Source organism: Pollicipes pollicipes, unplaced genomic scaffold (genome assembly GCF_011947565.3).
Source record: "Pollicipes pollicipes isolate AB1234 unplaced genomic scaffold, Ppol_2.1 Scaffold_2555;HRSCAF=2994_pilon_pilon_pilon, whole genome shotgun sequence".
NCBI classification, from domain to species: domain Eukaryota; kingdom Metazoa; phylum Arthropoda; class Thecostraca; order Pollicipedomorpha; family Pollicipedidae; genus Pollicipes; species Pollicipes pollicipes.
Window position 1 is genome coordinate 24,049,972 of NW_023596136.1, and position 21,357 is coordinate 24,071,328.

Sequence of the window (21,357 nt, forward strand, 5' to 3'; positions counted from 1 at the left end):
CTTTTTTGGGGATTCGGGCACATGCCTAGCACCGGGCCCAGGAGAGACTCCGCGGCCTCGAGAAAACCGCCCCAGCCAGGGTCGGACGAGAGACAAACTCGTCACACGGCTTACGCCGCAGCAGCACACGGGAAGCGGTTGCGTCAGAACACGGGAGAGAGGTCTGGTTCCCAGAGGCCGGCCGCAATCCTGCAGTGAACGCGGTCGCTGGGTGGACATCCCTGACGTCAGAGTGGGGTCTCCTGACGTGCGAGGACGCCCCGTGCACGTGGTAACCAGTCATGGCCTCAGCGGGGCGGCTGGCGACTGACGTCACCACCGCGTGGCGCCGGCCACTCGCCATCGTCCGAGCGAACTTGAACTCATGGCGCGCGCTCGGGGCGCCACGGCTTTGGATACGCCGCGCCCGCTGAGCAGCCAGACACGCACCGCCAGACAGGCTGGTAAAGGACGGAGGCACCAGAATCATCAGCAGCTGCTGACGAGCGCGGGAGCTGATGACGATTTAGCCTGATGACTGTCAGCGCGTCCGCGTGTTGAAGCCAGCGCCGGGGATAACGAGTCGCGTTATAGGGCTGTTCGTCACGCCCCGTGTGGTAGTTTTCAATAGCTGGTCGGCGTACAGGTCGCGATACCCAACGCTGGCAGTGTCACCCGATACCTGTCCTGTTTCGAGTAACGCTGTCCAGGAGCCCTTTCCATACAACATCAACTGGCAGCCGTGTTTGGCAGAGCTGGACCAGCTCTCTCGAGCTCTGGCTGCAAGTTTTTTTTAAGCCTTGCCGATTACTCGCCAAGTGACAGTCGATTCTTGCTGTAGCTGGTGCTGTCACACAGATGACCGAATCCCCAATACCTATCCTATACCCCGCCCACGAAACAAAACAGGCACATGTCGCTCCACCGTGTATCACTGTGCATCAGAGCAACCTGCGTGCAAGTGAATCTGACCGCATGTGCCTCTATCAGCAGTGCACGTGAACTGCTTCACACGTTTCACTTCTGTCAAAAGGCGACGGAAGGCGATGCTCACAGAGTCCAAAGGTGTTGGCACGAATAACGAGATGGTCCCAGCTTTCTCGACGCGGTGCTCTTTGACTCATGCGTTGTTTCACCCTGCATCGAACGGCAGGATGAGCCTTGAAAACGAACCGCCTGGTCTGGTTTCGGGACGTTTGGGCACACGCATTACTGTTTGGTTGTGGCTATGCTTTTGGTGGAGCGTCACCGTTGTTAACTGAAATGCATCTGGGTGGTAGAGTCCTCTTGTTGATCTGTCGTGCTGCCCTCGTCTGATAACATTGTTTTCCCGTTGCAATACCGTAGATAGTTTGTGGGTTGCTGTCTTGCTGATGTTACCAGACAGGCCGTCTGGTATCCTTTTTTCGTTAACCCAAATCCAAGCCTCCATTAGGTTCTTCTGTGTTGTTCCGTCTCCGGATACCACGAACGCCCATCTGTCTAGGTCGCGCGAACACGGGCCTCCATCGCACACATATCTTAACTAAACACATCGCGTCTTAATTGGACATTGACAAACGACATAACCTGCTTTTCTGTCTTGGAAAGGTCGCAAGTACCGGGTTCGGTCGCTGACACATATCAACATGACACCTGGTGTAGTTGGAGCTGTACCTACAACAGTACGGATGGGAGCATGCGATGGCAAGGGCGGGACTTTTACGACGAATATGGGCGAAAGGGTACCCATTGCGACACGGATGTAGCGGCCTGGAGGATCTCTCCCAGCCGGCTGCCGGACGCAGGCTGCCTGCCAACGGTGTGCGCCGCGGGTCCAACTCTGGGGAGCGTCGGCCCGCCGTAGAAGTCACTAACCGTGTGCAGGGCATCACCATCACAATCCTCGTTCGCTGGCCGGGCATTCCCCGCGTACATTACGCGTTAACTGATGGAGCGGAAAGGCCCGCTGCACGTCAGCTTGCTGGCGAAGCCTACATCGAAGCCCACTCGGATGATGTAATGCCGCGAGGTCTCGACCGGACTGATCCGATCTGCGTCGTTTATTGGGAAAGCTGCGTTGTATTGCCGCTGGGGTCTGGAAGCTGAAGCCAGGCCGGCGGCGGGGATTCTGCGTCGCAGCAGTCCTGGATTGAGGCCCATCGAGCCCGGTCCGTGCACGGCGCCGGCCAGACAGCCCAAATCCCAGTCGATATGGCCTCTCCCGTCGAGGCTCATGAAACCCATCCGGAGCCATCACTGATACCGGACGGGGCGGCCACCGCCCCGAGCGTAGGACGTAGGGCTGGTGGGGACATGATCGTCATTGCTTTCCACATCCTTGCAGAGGCATGCGATCGCAAAGACCGCGTTGAGTGCTTGCGTCTAATGCAGATGCTTTCTTTTGTCAACCAACAACAAGAGCAGCACTTCCATTTTATTACTTAGGGTACTTAACCAACGTACCCTGGATGCTTGATGGAAGACACAAGGTTGATATTTTAACTGAAAACTGTACATCCGCTTAAAACGCAATAGCCGCCTAGCCTACGGCGGCACATCCATGCCCATCGCCACATGGCTGATCGGGTCCAGCCCAACAAAGCCATCTTATTCTCTGGATGTCTTAGGCGACAACACGTTCGACTTAGTTTGACTAAATTACGCACAAACATTGAAGACTGGTGACCCGTCAAGGAAAGGCGGCCTGCCTAACGGTGACCCGTGCAGGAAAGGCGGTCTGCCTGACCTCGGCAAGCGATCACGAGCGAGGGCATTCCTCGCTGCGCAGTGCCGCAGGTCGACACTCCCTCCACCATCTCCCATCGGATCAGCCGCGGGCGGCGGTTCCGTCGTCGCGGACCTCACTCCCCGTCACAAACGACACGCACGCTCCGCTACGGACCGCGCACACGCCGTCGCAGACCTCACACACTCTGTCGCAGACCTCACACACTCCGTCACAGACCTCACACGCTCCGTCACAGACCGCGCACACTCCGTCCAGGGCCTCACACTGTCACACTCGGCCCGTAACAACACGTCCGGCGACAGGCCGGTTCGCGTGCGCCCGTTGAGATCATGAGAGGCCGACGGCCGGCGGCGGTGACCGCCTACAGACACCACTTGGGCGTGCGCAGGTAGTCGTACTGGTACTCGATGCGCATTTTGCCGGTGAAGACCACACAGCCCTGGCCGAGCAGCGCCGACCCCAGCCGCTTCTGGATGATCATGTCGGCGCGCTGGCCGCGGTAGCGCTTCTCGGCGGTGAACTGCAGCTCCTTACTGTCCAGGGCGCACGACTCGCCGCTGTAGCCGGCCACGAAGCGCACGCGGTGCTCCGAGCCCTCCTCGTGGTCGCGGATGTTCACGTCGTAGGTGACGGGCGCGCCGGGCGCCACGGCGGCCAGCGCGCGCATGGCCGCCTCGAACGCTATCGGCGTGATGAGCGAGGCGGGGCTGCTGGTGGCCGAGCTGACGCGGCCGCTGCCGGAGCCGCCGGTGACCGCCGCCGGGCTCTCGGGCCGGCCCGAGTCATCGCTGGCCGCCTCCTCGTTCACCGGCTCCAGCAGGATGGCGTGCTCCTCGTCGCTGTCGGCCGGCGGCGCGCCGGCCGCCGACGCCGGCACCGGCACCGGATCGTCGGGCACCAGCCGGCCGTGCAGGTCGAAGTCGCGCTCATCGTTCGCCTCGAGCTGACCCTCGAACCAGGAGCCGTCGGCCGAAAAGCAGAGCAGGCCGGCACCCTGCGCCTCCACAGTCACTATGCTGTCTGTGCGCTTGCGGCCGCGCCGCAGCCGGTTGGCCGCCATCATCGACATCGCCGCTGGCGCAGGAGGCCACTCCAGTCTCGGCACGCCGCGCTGCTCGCCGCCGCTCCCGTCGGCACGCTGGGCGTCACTGCTCCGGCCGTCGCCGCGTCGCTGCGTCACCGCCGGCGTTGGCGCCGCGCTCGTGCCTCCCAGTGCGCGTCGGTCCGGCACGTGCCACCTCCAACGCTCTCTCTCGCTCTCTGCCGTTCGCAGGCGTCCGCGCTCGGTGGTTTTCCGCTTGCGCCGTCGCTGATTGGCCAGCCGCTCCGAAGCCGCCGTGACGTCAGCACTCCGGCCGAGGGCTGCTAGTGCTGACGGCGGCAGGCCAGCTGGCGACAAACAGAGCCGGTCGGTCACAAAGGAAATACGGTGGTTATTACGCCGTGGGCTCCCCCAGCCTCGCCACGGTGCCAATCACCCATAGCGAAGGCCCTCGACGCAGGTTTCAAAACAACATCCCGTCCCCCCTCTTCCCCCTCCTGATCCGTGACGGGCTTTGTTGCCGGCCTGTCCAGAGGTCAGCGAACGCGGTAGGGGAGTGGTTCCCGGATGGATTGAGGACGACGGAGCGGTGGGGTCGCCCCGCTGCCCGGCAATCCATCGTAAGCGGACAAAGGCACAGAGCGGGGGGTCAGCTGCCGAATCAAGTGACGCAGCACGGGCGCAACAAAGCACGGTGCCTGTAACCCGGCGCATGCACAAATGGCTCCTCTCGGGTGTCTCACACGCGCCGAATGACCACATCAGGTCCTACGACCCACTCATACTTCGACGTCTTTAGCTCGCTTTCGGTCTTTCTCACCAGAGCGCAGTGGTCTGTGACAGGCCTCGTCAGCTAGGTAAACGCTGGAAGCAGTATGTGCGATTACCTCTCTGGAAGCAGTATGTGCGATTACCTCTCTGGAAGCAGTATGTGCGATTACCTCTCGCAGACCTAGGTGACAAGTGATGGAGGCCCTTGACGCTTTTCGGAAACAGTTCCCAGGCCACTCGAAGCATCCCAACAACATGACTTAATTTTTCGCCAGTAACCCGACAATTTCGACTTTATACCACGTCGGGTCATACTGGTCTACTTATGATCTAACCTTAAAGATCACCTCCCCCTCCCCCCCTCCCCCCAGGTTCATAACTTCAACTTTTTTGTTAATAAGCCTCACAATGCCCCAATACCATCGCCGAATGCTCATGACGCAAATGGAAGGCCATCCAAGGTCCAGGCCTTTTTTGTCAGCGAATGACCCCACATGACCTCGCGGTACATCCCTGCAAGTAAACGGTAGCGGGCTTGGTTTGGAGCTGCCTTACTCTACCGGCGTACTCAAAGCCACATGTGGACGGCAATCACGAGGTTTCCCCTCCCCCGAGGCGACCGAGCAGTCCGGCCTCAACAGGTACGGCAAGGTGACCAAGGCCGTAGCTGTAGATCGCGTACCGAGCTTGGGTAACCTGTCTGAGCTCCCGCTCCAATACGTCGGGTGTATAATCGACGAGTTATGTCCTGGATGGATGTAACGTCCAAGTCGTCGAAGGCTGGGAAATGTGGAGTGTCCAGCAAGGGTTCATGAGTGGCGAATTAGGAGAGCACACGGGGCGCATACCTGAGTCGCTCAATTCGGAAGAAAACGGCACTGACCCCATGGCGCGCATTGTAAGAAATATTTTGAACATGGACTTGCACCGTCTGCGCTCCCCATTCCCCTCCCCCTCCCCCGACCCCGCAGCTCTGAATATGGTTACGTCGCTAGTGAAAGCTAATGCGTATTGTGACATGCAAAGCGAAGGGTGCAGTTTTCAATTACGCATAGCGCGGGAGGGGACTCGGCCTCCGTCCCTCAGCCAATGTATGATGATGATAAGACGGAAATGCGCGCCCGTATGCTATACTCACTAGCAACGGGTGGAAAAATCATCAAAGTGTGTGGACCTTTTTGAAGCCATTATCTCAAGTGCATCACCACCTGGTTCACCAGGTGGTGATGGGGGGGGGGGGGCAAACAAAGTAAGCTTACAAACCGGTTTGATCCGGCCATGGTCGGCGCGCCCTGACCATGTGAATTAAGGATGTCAGTCACGATGCTAAGGTCGTCTGACAATGAGTCATACCGTGGTGCACATGTGCGACAGCTTGCGTTGGCCTCAATGATTGGACACTTGGCCGTCATCAAGTTCGAAGATCAAATCCCGGCTGAATCACGCTGACGACAATCTCTCGGTCCGTAAAAAGTGTGACCGACACGAGCTATGGAACGCCGATCAGGCCCGTGAGCTATTCAGGCCGCTGGACGGATGGCTCAGTGGGCGGCTCCAGGCCTGTCACGCCACCGCTACCGGCGCCGGCCCAGCCCCGGGGCCTCCGCCGGGGCCTCCGCTGCCGTCAGCAGCGGCCGGTGCTCCGGGCGGACACGGCCGGCCTGTTTACCCGGCCGCAGGCCTCGTGCCCGCCACCGGCGGCGTGTCCGTCGCGCAGTCGTCGCGCCCCGGACGCCAGCAGTGGCAACAGCCTCAAACTGGGTCAAGGCGCGGGCCCCTGCACGGCCGCCACGGGCCGGCCGGCGTCACGGCTGTCACCGGCACCAGCCGATCTGCTACAGATCGACAGCGTGGGCAAGGGGTCTGGTGAGACGCCCCGACTCAGCCTTTGGACGGTGAATGCAGTGCACTTTTCGAGATTGCGCTGGCTTCGCATACGGTGGCAGAAGTACACGCGGCGAGAACGCAACAACTGGACAAGTGACATATGTCGCACTTCGTGAGCTTAATCAAAAGATCAAGTAAATTCACAGACCATTTGACGCCAAAGTTGGGTTTAAGCCAGCCTTAAGTGTTGCATTCAATGACGGCACGAGCACAAATTAACATCAGTACGATCTCAGTAAGGTACGTCCGGTGTAAGGTATCGGCGCGTACAAGGCACAAAATGTGCTGCAAGAGTATCTCTCACTTCAAGCGCGTGGGACAGGCTGCTGTCGGCCGCTCTGGAATCCACTGGCCCGACCAACGAATCATCCTGGATTTGCATTGGTAAGCGGCACCTTGATCTCAATGTATTCTCAACGGTTTTCTCTATCTCCAATCGTTTGCTCTTTACCATGGAATATTTGTGCATGTCTTAAGCTTTTACCATGCGCCTTATCAAAGGCTGGCAGCTGTCACCACCATACATCAGCACTCCGGCGCCGCTTAATATCACTGCGCTGTGGCTCCTGGTGAACAGAAACAAAACCCACCCAAGTCGGAATATTTTTGCTGTGCTGCATTAGAAGGTGTCGAAAAGACGTTTCAGGATCACAAACTCCGCGTCGTTATACGAAGACTGAACTCGGGCATGTCTTGTGAAAAAGGCACGTCCGTTCGACTGACAGGCCAGGGCTGTGCTGAACTCCAGGTGAAATCGAAACTAAGTCCGGAATCAACAACGTAGATGTGACTTAATGCGTGATGCCATCCTTTGCCAGTCTGGCAGCTCACTTTGCTGACGCCGATAGAACGGTTCACGTCAGCAAGTGCTGACACCGGAATCGAATGCACCGGAATCTATTTCGGGATTGACCATTTATCCTTCATTCGGAATCAAGAGTCCGCTCAGGGTTGCGCTGCGCTGCTCGGAGTCGGTGTGAAGCCCACGTGCTGCGAGTCGGAATCGGAATCGGTTCAACCGCGCTGGGGTCAAGCACAAGTCAGCGGGGCGGTTGCGCGCGGTGCCGGCGCCGGACCGGACGGCGGACCGGCCGGCGGTGGGCGGGGTGGCGGCCGGTATTTCGGGCGCGGTATCGGTCAGCGGCGGCGGCCGTGCCAGCCGGCCCGGCCGAGCCCGTCCGGCCGGTCGGAGGGGGTGTGGCCGGCCTCTCGAGGTCAGCGGAGACGCCGGGCCGTGCTACCTGGCACACGTCCCAGGTGCGCGGAGCTGGCCGCACCGACCGCGCCAGCCGAACGCTGCCCGGAAGGTCAGGGGGGCCAGGGGTCACTCAACTACGCTCCGATTACAGCACTCATCGGCCAGACGGCGTGCCAATTAGTGTGAATGGCAGGTCACGGGTGTTCCGGGCACGGCGACACGCGTGCTTGAATGCTCTACCCACGGCGATCATGTTTCCACGGTGGAATCGAAGGAGCTGCGGTCACGTAAACGGGCGGCAGCGGTGGCCGGCGACAGGCCGGGGCGCGCCCAGGTCAGCCCGCCACGTGACGCCCTGCCGCGTCCACACCTCCACTCTGTGTGGGATTGTACCACAAGCCCCCCTCCGTGCCGGAGGCACATTTCATAGTGAGTGGCGGAGCCGCAATAACAACTTTTTACTGTCCCGTCCTTCGAATGTGCTCTTGACTTTGAGGAGCAGCCCTGAAAGGAGACAACATGCCTTGATACTGCTTCTTTGATCCGTGCAGCTCGAAGGCTTTTTCCTGCAGCTGCATACAAAACCCTTTGAGTTGGCGTAAGCAGTGGGACTGAAAGCACAGCTGTAAACGTGTGCTAAGGAAAACAGAGCACCAGGCGCGCAAAACCAAGTCAGATCTCACACCGCACTGGTGTGTTTGGTAAACCACAAATTCTGACACAATCTGGACAGCCCTAACAAGCCCATAAGGCCAAAGCAAGCCCCAAAAACATGTTTATATGATGCACTGACACGGCCCACGCCGTTCAGTTCATTAGTGATGACATGGCCGAGACCGTACACGTTGGATATCTACTAATGAACTCAATCAACGGTGGCAAAACAGGCGGGAAAGTGTAATCGCATCATAATATTGGTCCTGATACAGATCCGATTCCTTTCAGAACTTGTGTTTGATTCTACTCCTGTTGCGGATAAGAATTCCCCCTCCAAAAAAAGAGATAATTAACCAAATGGATTGCTGGCACTTATAAATAGCTTCCCAATGCTCGTTTGCTTTCCCACGATGCCAAGAACCTTCGCAGAGAAAGCCGCCAGTCACGGATAGACACACACGGACGCGCACAGGTACATACATAAAGGCGGCAAACAGACACAAAACGAGGATTCTCGAAGCAGAACATCGCAGTAAGATACACACTGCGAGTTAAATGGACACTGCAGACAGAGCCAGCCGGTTAGCTCGCGGCCGAAAGGTCACGCACGAGACTGGATCAATACAAGCTCATGATAGAGATACGCAGTTTGACCCCTGTGCCGACTGCAACGGGCGGTCCGGGTGCCTTGGAGGGCCTCTCCTGTCCGGAAATGCATGCATTCGCAGACCGAAGATGTCCCAAGGGCCAGGCGGAGAAGGCCCCTACGGCATTCGCTTCGACCGCTACCGAGACGCAAATACGGTCCGGTGGATAGCCCATGTGACTGCTGTTTACAAACATCTGCACCGCATGTTTGGAACGGAGACCGACCACCGCTCACTAACGGTGAATGGACCGGCCTGAGGGGCTGACCAAATGCTGCAGGCGTTTTAGACGCAAATCCGGCGCCTGAAAATGAAGGTAGGTGACAGATCATGCCAGCTTTGCTAGACCCACCCCAAACACAACGACTCTCTTGCGAACAAAACGCGCGATATCAAAGCATACGTAATCCAAATGAATTGACAAACGATGACGTTGCTCCAGCACCTTTATGCCAGTCGTCTCGAGCTTCACCGGTACAGTTATATGTATAAATATTGGCCAGTCCTGCCACGTTCTATGATAAATTACAATCTATCACAACCAAAAACTCTATAAACATGTGCAGCAGTTAACTTATAAACCCGCGCCGCATATCAAGCATGTCAAACTGTGATTTCGGGGTCACAGTCCATCAAGTAACCACGAATCCGTGCTAGTAGATAGAGTGCCTTAGGCTAATGCCACAACAATGATTGGCAATGGAAGCGATAGGGCTTCTAATAATTGACCAGTCTGCCAAATGCGAATTCTGGTGTCCACCATACTCCATGCTATCGTCGCAAGGGAGGAATGGGGGAGGGGGGAGGGGGCCTGGTTCGTCCATTCATTGCAAAAGCTCCGAGGTCCATGAGCTGGGTGGTCGATGGCCTCATTTGATGCCCGACCTTAGACACTCACATGCGTCACCGTAATGGAGATGCGTGGAAAAATTAACCTGAAAACGGGTTCAGACACGCCCGCTCCAGGAGAAGCCCCACGTCCTGGGTACTGTGGACACAATCCAGACCCCGCACGCTCGCATCCCCTGACCAACAACGGGCCGCATGAGCCTGGCAGTACAGGCCTCACCAACACCACCTACGCTCCAAAATTCCGGGCGAAATCAGGAGGCCTCAGATACGTGGAAGGTCACAGTCACGGCGGAAGCGGCTGAGCCAATGACCCGTATCACCATGCTTCGTTGGAAACGGTCGGGATGGCCAGCGAAAACTCCACTCACTCACTCCATCTGAAGGCCGTCACTTGTGATTCCAAATTTGCATAAATTCAAGCGGTCCTTGTTTTTTAATCTTAGTTTGGTGGCGTCATCTCACGTGTCCGTAAAGCACGCCTAGATGCGCTTGGGTTCCCGACTTCGGTGGCAAAGTCCACATTTTTCAGCAACTGGGGTTCTAGACAGCATTAACCGCCTCTTACGAACGTAGTGCCGCTGATGCAAGAAGCACGACGGACCACTCCCACCCGGCCCCGTCGATCAGCCCTGAATCCCTGATCCTCTTCCGTATGGTTCTGGCTGATCCACCGCGACCCATGCGCTCCGTCTCCAAACTATATGTCAGTCTAAAATTCACCCCTTCCTATCGGCTCGAAGAGGGATACACACCTTCGAGTAACTGCCGAATGACTAGCCGTGCGCGGTGACGAACTGTCATGATTTCCTGCCACGCAGTGGATGCGGACATCGAGAAACTTGTGGATCAATCTCCATCATGAAAAGTATGCATCTTTTCTTCCCGCAGTCTGCTGCCACCTTTAACACCAATTCAACATGCTTGTGCGCTCACTCCAGTCTGCGAGGTTGTTATCTACCACGATCGGCCGCAGCGGAGCCTGTTTTCTGACATCCCAGCCCGCTGCGGATGGCGTATGCACGCAGGTGAGGAAGGTGTCAAGGTCGGGGGTTCACTGCAGGTGCCTCACTACCTTTGTAACATGCGTCATTGCGGCGCCTCACTTACTGTACAAAACCGTGCGTCATTCGACTTCCGCGGGACCGATGAAACTCGGCCGAGAGTTTCACAATGAAACTCGACCGATGCGGCTCAAACCTCACAGCGCAAACGCTCTCCCAACTGCGCCGCACCGCCTCCTCGCGGCGTTTAGACGCTATCCCAACTGAGTCACACCGCCTCCTCGCGGCGGCTCTGAACATACGACAGGGGCAAGTTTTGCCGAGGAAGACATTTGGAACACAAGTCAAGTTTGAGTAGGTTTTCTGGACGAAAAAAACCGAGAGTCGACCTTTTAAACAACTAATTTCTGAAAACAGACGTTCTCAAAATGTGTCTACTAAAACTAGGCCTTGTGGGAGAACGCGTTCTTACACCATGCCTCATCATCTTGGGGTTTGCGCAAGTGGACCTCCTAAGTATGGACATTCTTGACGTAGCCATTCTGCAATAGCTTTTCTACGGATACTACTTCTAAAAATGACCTTGGAATTCAGACCGCATAAAAATCAGTTTAAAAACCTTTACGGTGTAGGTTTTCTGAGCGCGTAACTTCCAGAAATGCCTCCGCCGAGCCTAGGCCCGCTGAAAATAGGTTCTAAGAAACGAACAGTGACAGGACAGATTTTTTTACAGAGCGTCCGACGGCCCTGCGCCAACCAACTGCGCAGCGCGACCCGGAAACGAGGCCTGACGGGGGCGCTCGCGCCGCCGCCGTTCCCGCGCGAGCCTGTCGAGTGGCGGGGTGTCGCAAGGTTTCGCCTCGACACCCCGACCAGCAGCACGCCAGCGCGCGCGACGAGAGCGTGACGCCCCCGGCCGGACAAGGCGGCCACTCGGGACAGGTGCGACTGTACAGGTCCGACGTAAAACAGGCGACTGCCAGCGCAGGTCGGGGCCCCACCCGCCAACTGGCGGCTGTACGGAACACGTGACGGACAGGCCGAGAGCGAGAGGGAGAGCGGGTCCCCTCGGGGAGAGACGATCGGTGGCCCTCGAACAAGGGACGGGGCCTCTCTCGAGGAAGGGCCAGAGGTACCTTCTCAAGCAGGGTACGGCGGGTCCCTTTTCGTGCAAGGGACGGCAAATCCTCCCTCAAGCAAGGGACGATAGATTCTCTCGAACAAGGGCGGTCGAGCCTTTTCCAGCGGCGATGAGGTCAGTGCCAATAACACGTCCCCGAAGGTTTGATGACAACCCTGCTGTCAGAGATAACCATAGCGCATAGAAGTATGCATCCCACCCGTAAATATCTGTGCACCAGTCCCACAACTAGTGACATCAATTATTCGGTACGCGCTCGAATGGTCGTATCGTCACGGGCGAGACGGATGGCAGAAAAGCCAAACATGTTATCTGCTTACGGCACTCTAGGAGGAACGCATTGTCTCTCGGACCGCGTGAGAGCGGCATTTGAAAGACTTGGAAGGTATGTGTTTTATGGCTTTCTAAGTGTATGGGTTGTGTGTGTGTCAGCGTGCAGTCCGCCGTGTTTGCGTGCGATTTGTTTTTGTGACTGTGCTTGTCTGTGGTTATACCTATGTTTCTTAACCTCTTTTTATCACGAGGCCAAATGGTGTATTTTGGTCATCCATATGCCACATCCGATGGTGTACCACATCCACACGTCAAATCCTTTGCCGAAGTTTCAGCGGGCACCGGAACGAAGTGTGGCCTCTCCTCTGACGAAGAATTCGCTACCGGGTGTGGCTGCCCTAATAATGTCCAATCTTCGGGCGAGGGATCCATGAACATACATATTGAAATCAAGCCTACAACCTGAACGGTTGGTTTCATCTTTTCCGTTGGATTTTTCTTTGAGACATGCGTGCCTATACGCCTCAGCATACGAGTCTTTAATGAAAAAAGGTTACGAAAAGCATGTTCTGAGGTGTGATAACTTTCACGCACCACAAGATAACCTTTTAAATAAACCTTTACCTTTTAGATAAGTATAAACTTTTATATAATATGGATAACCTATAATAAATAATAAGGATAACCCAAAAGACAACCTTTTAAAAATAAAGATGGCATACAAGAACAAAGACAAGGTTGAATCCCAACAAATGTCGAACAATGAACACATCGCCACTGTACAACAAAATAAAGGGTGGATCAGAGCTTCAGTTTTCTGCGTCACAATGCCACGTCAAGAATACTGCACCGCAATACCGAGTGGCGGTCGCGCAGCGGCACCAGCCCATCGCAGACTACGCCCAAACAAAATCGTACAGGGATATTGGTGCGTAAATGGTGACCGACTATCAAAACGAATGCGCCGTTATACGAGCCTGAACAAAATGCTGCAGCTTGGCAAGCACGTGACTAAAGCAAAATGACTTACGACAAGCCCTATCGTGCTAGCTATGGAAAGATCAAGCTCACCAAGACATCACAGCCACAAAACAATGCACACTTTTTGAAACGTTGACCTTGCCTCCTTACGGCACGTGCCTGTCTGCCGAGCCTGCCTGTATGACGCAGGCCAGCGCCAGCGGCCGCGCTCTAAGTGCGGGATATGAGCCAGCTGCGGCGCAGGTCAACACGCAGCTGAGCGTCTGCTTTCACGTCAGTGAGGCTTCTACGTCGCCAGAAAAGGCCAGACTGGAGCCGGACGACGTAGTGCGCCTCAGAGTCCGCACTCAGGATGCACCGGGTCAGCCAGAGGCCCCTCTCACGCTGTCTGGTGGCTGGAGGATATCTTGGTCATGGACGTGGGGCATAGTGTGTCGTGACTCTGACGACGCGCGGAGAGGAAGTGCGCGCATAAAACGGTTCTCCCAAGATTTGGTCCACTTTCCCCTCAAAATTTGGGAACGGGCTGACGCCCGTCCGCCAAACCTAATAGAAGACTACACTCCTGCCTCTGTTTGAGGGCGCGACCCGAAAAACTGCATCCCGCAATCACTGGCAGAAACTACAACGAGAAACCGCACACACATTGCAAGCAGGCAACTGTACCCAAGTAAGAGGAACTTGATTGTGTTGTTGACATGCAAGCAACTGCAATGTGGCCTTCGAAGCAAGACACTAGCTCGGGTTATCACCATTACACAAACCATACATTTTGTGACAGTAACGCTGCTTCCACGGGCAGTCCAAACAAAACAATGCGCATCTTACAAACCGTTAACCATCACATTTTCATGCTTTAGCGTGGCTCATCAGATCATAAACTCAACAAAGATTTTGATTCTCACATCATTCGTCCTTGCCAGCCTAAAATGAATGAAACAGCATACCAAACCATTACAATTGTTACCAGTCAGCCTGACATGCTGATCGTGTCACGCCCTTATTAATGGTGGCATCTGGACCGGACCGAAGCAAAGCTGACCGCAGGTAATGCTGGAGGCAGGTGCCGCCAGGCTGTCGCTGATTGCATCAGTTTGCAAACGACAGGTCCACGTGTCACCAGTGACTCCCGCAGGATTCCGCCGCCAACGACGCACCGCTCCGTCTGCCGTCACGATTACGGGGGTCTGTTTTCAGCAACCCGTTCACGCCGCAGACCGCCGCGACGCCGCAGGGACGCCGCGCGTGCGCGGACGACGGGCGCACCTCCGCAGTTGCGCCGCCGTGCCCGAGGTCAACTTGAACTTTGCGGGCGCGAGAGCAGGTCTGAAGGTCAGCAAACACCGCACCAGTCCACTCCTGTTCCGGCTTCGAGGTTGCTGGCAACGTATGGCCGTCTGTGTTTACCGCCACGTCAAACGGAGGGCATTCTTGGCCTGCGCTCAAGGATGCGTCGACACGTGACGTCCAGCAGCCGCGGCACACATGGGCCCGGACTCCGGCACGGAGGACCCGCCCCGGCTTGGATTGCATGCTTGCTTGAGGCACTGGTGCAACATCCCTCCGGGGAGAACGTGGAGGTGGGGGGCGTGCTAGCGAGAGGCTTCGACAGGGCACCGAAATTGGACTTAATTTGAAAACGCACGCGCAATTTCAGCAACTGGCAACGTTTTTCTTCACACTTTGCGTGAGCAGTTTGGGTTTACCGCCTGCGACATATTTGGAGGATATTTGATCTTTCCACAGTGAATCGGTTTTGTTTTCGCGGGTCGTCCAATGGCTGGCATCGGCATTTCAGATGACCTTTGAATTACGTAACGCGTTGTGTAATTCATGGGCGCCTCCCCTACTATCTAAACTATTGGGTAACGACAGATGCCACCACGATCCCTCCCCACCCACCACTGTGGTTTTTATAGTCACTTCCCTCTCCGGAGCGAAATAAAAAAACATGTCTAATCAAAGAAGTTCATTTCGCGTTCGTTCTCAGGAGCTGCGTAAGCGCACGCATTACGAGACAAGCTAAAGGCAATAATACCGCCAGAATCACAAAACCGCTTCATGCCCGGGGCAGGATTACGGAAGTGTTCTAGGAAGCAAGGTGAGGTCCTGCCGAATGCTAATGACGCAGGCACGCCATGCCTACGTGCAATAATGCTGGCTTGTTGGGGCCAAATAGAGGTCTTGATTAACCCTTTAATGTCGTCCCCGGGACTATATTTCATTCACACGTCTCCATTTCACATGCTTTTTGATGTCATCCCTCCATGATTGCAGTTCTGTGCAATACACGTCAGCCATCTTTTAGCCTACATTATCAAAATTCAAGTTTAAAAAAATTATAGATTACATGCTGAATGTAGGCCGCTTGAGACCGTGTGACGGGAAATCACCGTCAATATGCTTGTGTGTGTGTATATATATATATATATATATATATATATATATATATATATATATATATATATATATATAACCAAATAAGTTATTGTCACCCCCGTTGTTGCACATCTGTGATTGGATTCACAGCCAGTCACTGTGTGACGTTCACAGCTAATCACTAGTCCTTAAATACAGCTCGGAACACCACGGCGGCGGGTCGCGACCCACGAGGAGTGCTGCGCAGGCGCAAATACGCTGCACATGGCTCCCACCCGACTTCGATCGGGCGTCGCTAGCGAGCCGCGGACGTAGCGCATGGCATCGTTTTCAAGCGCAGGGTATCGACCGTCCGTACGCGCAGACGGTTACACAGGCGCTCATCACAAAAAAAGAAACTAAACGCGTCCCCGAGCACGCCGCATGCGACAAATCGACAAGCAGTGCTGCAAGGCATCGGAACAAAGGAGCTGCATGAAGCTGCAGACGTATCCGTTTTCGCTTACCTTTTTGGGACCAACGGCTCGCGGACACCAACCCCCGTCGCTGGCAAAGAGCTTCTGCTGCGCTCCGCCAGACCCATGACGTCAGAGGGCGCACATGGCACGAGTCGGACCGCCGCCGGCGGCGCTGGCGTGACCTTGGCAACAGCGGATCGGGCACGCTGATTGGTGGACGCGGAGGCGTGCTGGCCCCCTCCCCCCTCAGTTCAAGGCTACGTCGCCGGCGCCGCGGGTCCTCACGCGGTGGCGCCAGCCATGGTCGATGGCGGTGCGCTGGGTTATGTAACGACGTAGCGCCGGCAAACACGGGACCATTACCATATGACCAGAACGTCTGCTTCCTGGGCGGTGTGAAGGCTGCCGTTTCCGCCCGGCCTTGGCCGAAGGCGATCAGGTAGCAATGGCACAGATGAGTGGTTCTAAGTGGCCATGACTCACACGGTGTCCGCTGCAGACTCAACAGAACTGCAGGTCGTGATAAACCGTCGTTATCCGCCAGGGGGCGGGGCTTCGGACGCCAGGTCAATGCTAGCGCGCCTTACCAGAGCAGGTACAGTTGGGCGCTCTCACGTCTTAATAGCTCGAGAAAGGGAGACAGAGGGAGAAAGAGGGAGAGGGAGAGAGCGACTGCAGTTCACGAGATGCTGAGCTATGGCTACGACGCAGACCTTACGTGGCCCCCGCTATCTCAGGGTCATTTGGACTCGACGAAATGGGGCCCACCCCATATCACATCGATTACTTAGCTACCAAGCTGTACTGATGCTGCACGCACAACCGCAGCATCCGCAGTTCTAAATCCCATTCGATATCAAGCTTTTCCAGGATCGCATCAGCGACATCAGCAGAATCGCATCATGCCGGTCGGTGATGATGTCCCAAGCTGGGCCGAAGAGCCAGTTACATGCGTGCGTTGGCGATCCAATCTTGTCCACAACTGCAATGCGGGCAGCGACTTCAATGAGGAGTACCATGCTCACGCCGCAGTAACGCGCCAACGCACGTTACTGCCACCAGTGATATCAGTGCAACGTAGTAGTTGCAAGCCACGCGTGTTCCAAACCAAACCAGCCAACCACAAAGCAGGCCACGTGTCACTTGATCAGCGGCGCGTGTGTTGTGCTCTGCTTGCGGCGGTGGCGCTTTCAGTCATCACGAGGGCGCATCAGCGTAGACCGCGTTCTGTGTCAAGCCCATGAACTTCACACGTTGAGCTCAGAAAGATTGAGAAGAGGGGCTCCGATCCGTCTAAATGCATAGCAGGCTCCACCCAGGGCCGTATTAGGGTTCCTCCACCTCTGTTCGTTTGTGTCTGTGTGTAGCCCCGCTTCACTGAGCAGATGACCGCGCCTGCTGGCACCGGCGCCAGCAGGCGCGTCTGTCTCAGTCATGGAGCGCGGACGGCACCGCCTTGTTTGGGGACCGGTAGCTGGTGGCAGGTACGCTAGCCGGCGCCGTCCACGTCTACAGCTACGGCTGGCCTTGGGTCCTGGGACCGACGGTCGTCTTCAGTACTGCTGGACACAGCCTTGACGGTACACCTTATCACAGCTGTATCACGGCCGACCGACCCGACGTCAGTCCTCAATGTTCTCGCTCACAACGACGTCTCATCAAACTACGTGACATCAACTGTAGCTAGGATATTTTAGTGCAAGATATCGTGGCGCTGTTGCCGTGGTGTGATTGGGTGAATGCGAGCCTTCAGACGAAGATCAACGGTGGAACCTGCGCACTGTAAACGGTTGTAATTGGTCACGGTTACCGTGTGTTCGTCTCGCTCACAGTTCCCACGCAAGCGGTGGGAAGCTGTTCCTACTGACTAACCCGGGAGGACAGTACAGAAGATGGGTGCGGTAATCAGCGCTTATTATGCCGTCAAGAATCGACCGGGTCCGTGTCAGGTAGCAGACGGCAGCGCGCGGAACACATGGACGGCCTGTGGATTGGTTCGGCTCCGGGCACGCACCGTCGCAGTCCACTCGCGTAGGAGTGGACGGTCTGTGGACGGTGTGTGGATTGGCCCGACTCCGAGCACGCACCGTCACAGTCCACTCACGTAGGAGTGGACGGTCTGTGGACGGTGTGTGGATTGGCCCGACTCCGAGCACGCACCGTCACAGTCCACTCGCGTAGGAGTGGACGGTCTGTGGACGGTGTGTGGATTGGCCCGACTCCGAGCACGCACCGTCACAGTCCACTCCCACATGAGTGGACTGTGATGGTACGAGTACCGGGGGTCAGTTATGACCCCATAACCGATCTGATGTTCGTAAAACCGGGCCGGGCATGCGAGATGTGATGCCTCAAATGTATTGGACCTTTGCCAGCACGGGGCTGGCGCAACCGGTTCGTCAGATGGTTATCGTGACCCGTCCAGCGAAAGGTTACGAAATTCGACGTGTGTTGTTGTAGAACGACGTTTTATAGTTTGGAATGGTTGAGAACGATGACGCCGGTCGTTAACGATCGCAATTCGATTTCTTTGGTGTGAGCTAATCATTCCGTGCATATTAGACCCGCCATCCATGTAGGCGGTTTGATGCAACTGCGAATCCGCGATTAAAGGAGTAGCTCCTAGTTGTATGGGGTTGTGAGCTGAAATACCCATCGCGGAGATAACTCGGTGCAGTTCACTGCCCTGCCCTACTTGAGACCTAAGCCCTCTAGTTTCTGAGCTACACTTTCTGTGCAGACTATTGTCGGGCGACTATTCAAGGTCACCCAGGCTTCCATGACGTCATAATGTAGTCATTCAAATCTTGACATTCCTTTAGCCATGCGGCGATCAAGGCTGAGACAAGTAAAATTGTCGAGATGTTCATATCTCGCGTTCGTAAGAAATATTTGCAGACATAGCCGCCGCCAATTGGTTCCCAATCACTGTTGTGCAAGGTACGAGGACGTAATCCAAGAGTGACGCATTCGGGACCATATTTACTCAGCCGAGAAGTTGTGCTGTCTGGAGCAGTCTTTTCCACTTAAAAGTAAGCCATTAGCTATAAGAGAGCTTGTTTCATCTTATCTGATACTTGTTTCAAAATCTTCAAATAAGGAACACTCCTTTTAAAAGTCGCAGACATCAGGAAATGGCTATGCGTGAAATTGACGGGAGTTTCGATTTTCACTATTCTTATGAAGTGTTACGATAAACAAAACGTTGTATCACATCAACTCGCGAGCTATAATCCCAGCAGCATGTGTTCATGTGGCGAATACGTTGAAAATCAACTCTGCTTTAAGGCTGATGACAAATTTCCCGCTTGCCTTTGACGTCAGTGTTTTTGTAGTTCCGCCGTCACACTTGCAAACCGGGCAGCAGGCTTTATGATCGTCGTGACTTTCTGTAAGCCAGGAGCGCAAAGTAGGAGTTTGCTGTTTATCGCTGCGTACTGATCGTGGGAAATATAATTAAATAGGTGTCGTTTTTCCTGTTGCATAATGCGCTTTCACCTTACGATGAGAACATGTTCAACAATTGCACTTCATGTTATTGCATTTCTGCAAATGCATACTCTCATCAGTGCACGATTGCCACTTTGTGTTTTTAACTGGCAGCTGATTCTCGTTAATGTGCAAAACGTGTCAACAATACCAACGGTTCGCATATATTAATGCACGTGCATTGCTTTCCAGTGTAATATGAATGTACAGAACGAGGCATAGATTATGTGCAACAAAAACAACAAACATATATTTTTAGGCATCATCGTTTAAAAAAGCTGCGTTCCTTTGTTACATCAATTACTATTGCCTAATGGAAAGAAATGTGGGCACCTGCGCCATGGGCCACTAGTGCAGCCGTGTCAAGGAAGTGTGCGTCGTCTTAGTCATTGCAGACTGTATAAAATGTGGCAAATTTGGCAACTCCAGCAACACTGCACTTTCGGTTTGAGGTGAGTCGCAGCATTGCGAACCAAGCCCACCCACTCGAGGCCTGAGGGGTTCAGGCCTGCGCGTACGTTGCTGATCTTGTTGCTGACCACACGCAGACGGAACGGACACATCGATTCGCAAATGTTTCATGAACCCAATGATCCAAATTCCATGTATAAGACACCACCGGTTCAACGGTATTCGCACTGAGTCACAACTCACTTGTGGCCGTGGCACGCGACACCGAATGAAGGTGCTTATCGTACGGAGCAAATGCATCCCCCACAGATATGAAGCGAGTAAGTCTGAGCATGTAGCTTCTGACCTTGAGCCTGAACATGCGCGGACAAAACACGCATATCGATGAGATCGAAATCCGCCATGGACCCAGTGTGTCAAATGTCACGCGCTTGGTTTCACCTGTTCAACGACAATGTCACTGGGACATGAATCACTTACACGTGCAGAGTGGGTGCAGCGGCATACGAAAGCTGCCTGAATGAGCCCTGCTGGCCACCACGCTACATTGTGACATCGAGAACACGACCAACCTACAGCTTAGACGTGAGTTGGAGACGCCTTGACCGATAAGGGTGCAAACCGTGCGCGAGCGCTTGAAGCGCAGAACGCGCCACTGACCTCTCCATCTTTGACGGCGCCAGATTCGTTCATAGACATCTCATTCACTTGGTAAGTTTGACAGCCATTATTCGGAGTGCTGGTGATTCGGAGTGCTACTGTCCATGCAGCGCATGACCGGGTCGTCTGGTGATTCGGAGTGCTACTGTCTATGCAGCACGTGACCATATCATCTGGTGGTTCGGAGTGATCGTCTGGTGATGCGGAGTGCTATGATCTATGCGGCACATGACCGTACCGCCTGGTAACGCGGCGTGCTACTATCTATGCGGCACATGACTGTATCGTCTGGTGATGCGGAGTGCTATGATCTATGCGGCACATGACCGGGTCACCTGGTGATGCGGAGTGCTATGATCTATGCAGCACATGACCGTATCGCCTGGTGATTCGGAGTGCCACTGTCCCTGTAATGCATGACCGGGTCGTCTGGTGATTCAGAGTGCCACTGTCCATGCAGTGCATGACCGGGTCGTCTGGTGATACGGCGTGTCACTGCCCATGCAGCACATGACCGGGTCGTCTGGCGGCGCCGCTCTCTGACGAGATCCCACCAGAGCCATGAATCACCACGGTACAATATCTCCGACGGCGGACAGCCTAGTGTGACCGGCCGTGTGATCTGTACCCATGTCAATTCGATGTTTGCAGACCTCCGGGGACCGCGCGCGGTGCGTGTCACCCGGCCCTGACCGGCACGCGGTCACCGCCATTGACCGTCCGCCGATCCGCAGACGGTGAAGGCTTCGTGACGGTCGGTCAGCCGGTTAGCCTCGGCTGGTCGAAATGCATGCTGGGAC

At 55.3% G+C, this 21,357-nt stretch overlaps 1 protein-coding gene across 1 annotated transcript; it reads right to left on the minus strand.

The window, feature by feature from the left end:
• Positions 1-2,377: 2,377 nt before the first annotated feature.
• On the minus strand, positions 2,378-16,129 carry LOC119105612 (uncharacterized). The gene is made up of 2 exons (XM_037229074.1): positions 16,046-16,129; positions 2,378-4,099 (listed from the first exon to the last, which is right to left on the minus strand). The coding sequence occupies exon 2, from the start codon at positions 3,777-3,779 to the stop codon at positions 3,072-3,074; it is 708 nt and encodes a 235-aa protein (XP_037084969.1). The 5' UTR covers positions 3,780-4,099; positions 16,046-16,129; the 3' UTR covers positions 2,378-3,071.
• Between the last annotated feature and the right edge of the window lie 5,228 nt (positions 16,130-21,357).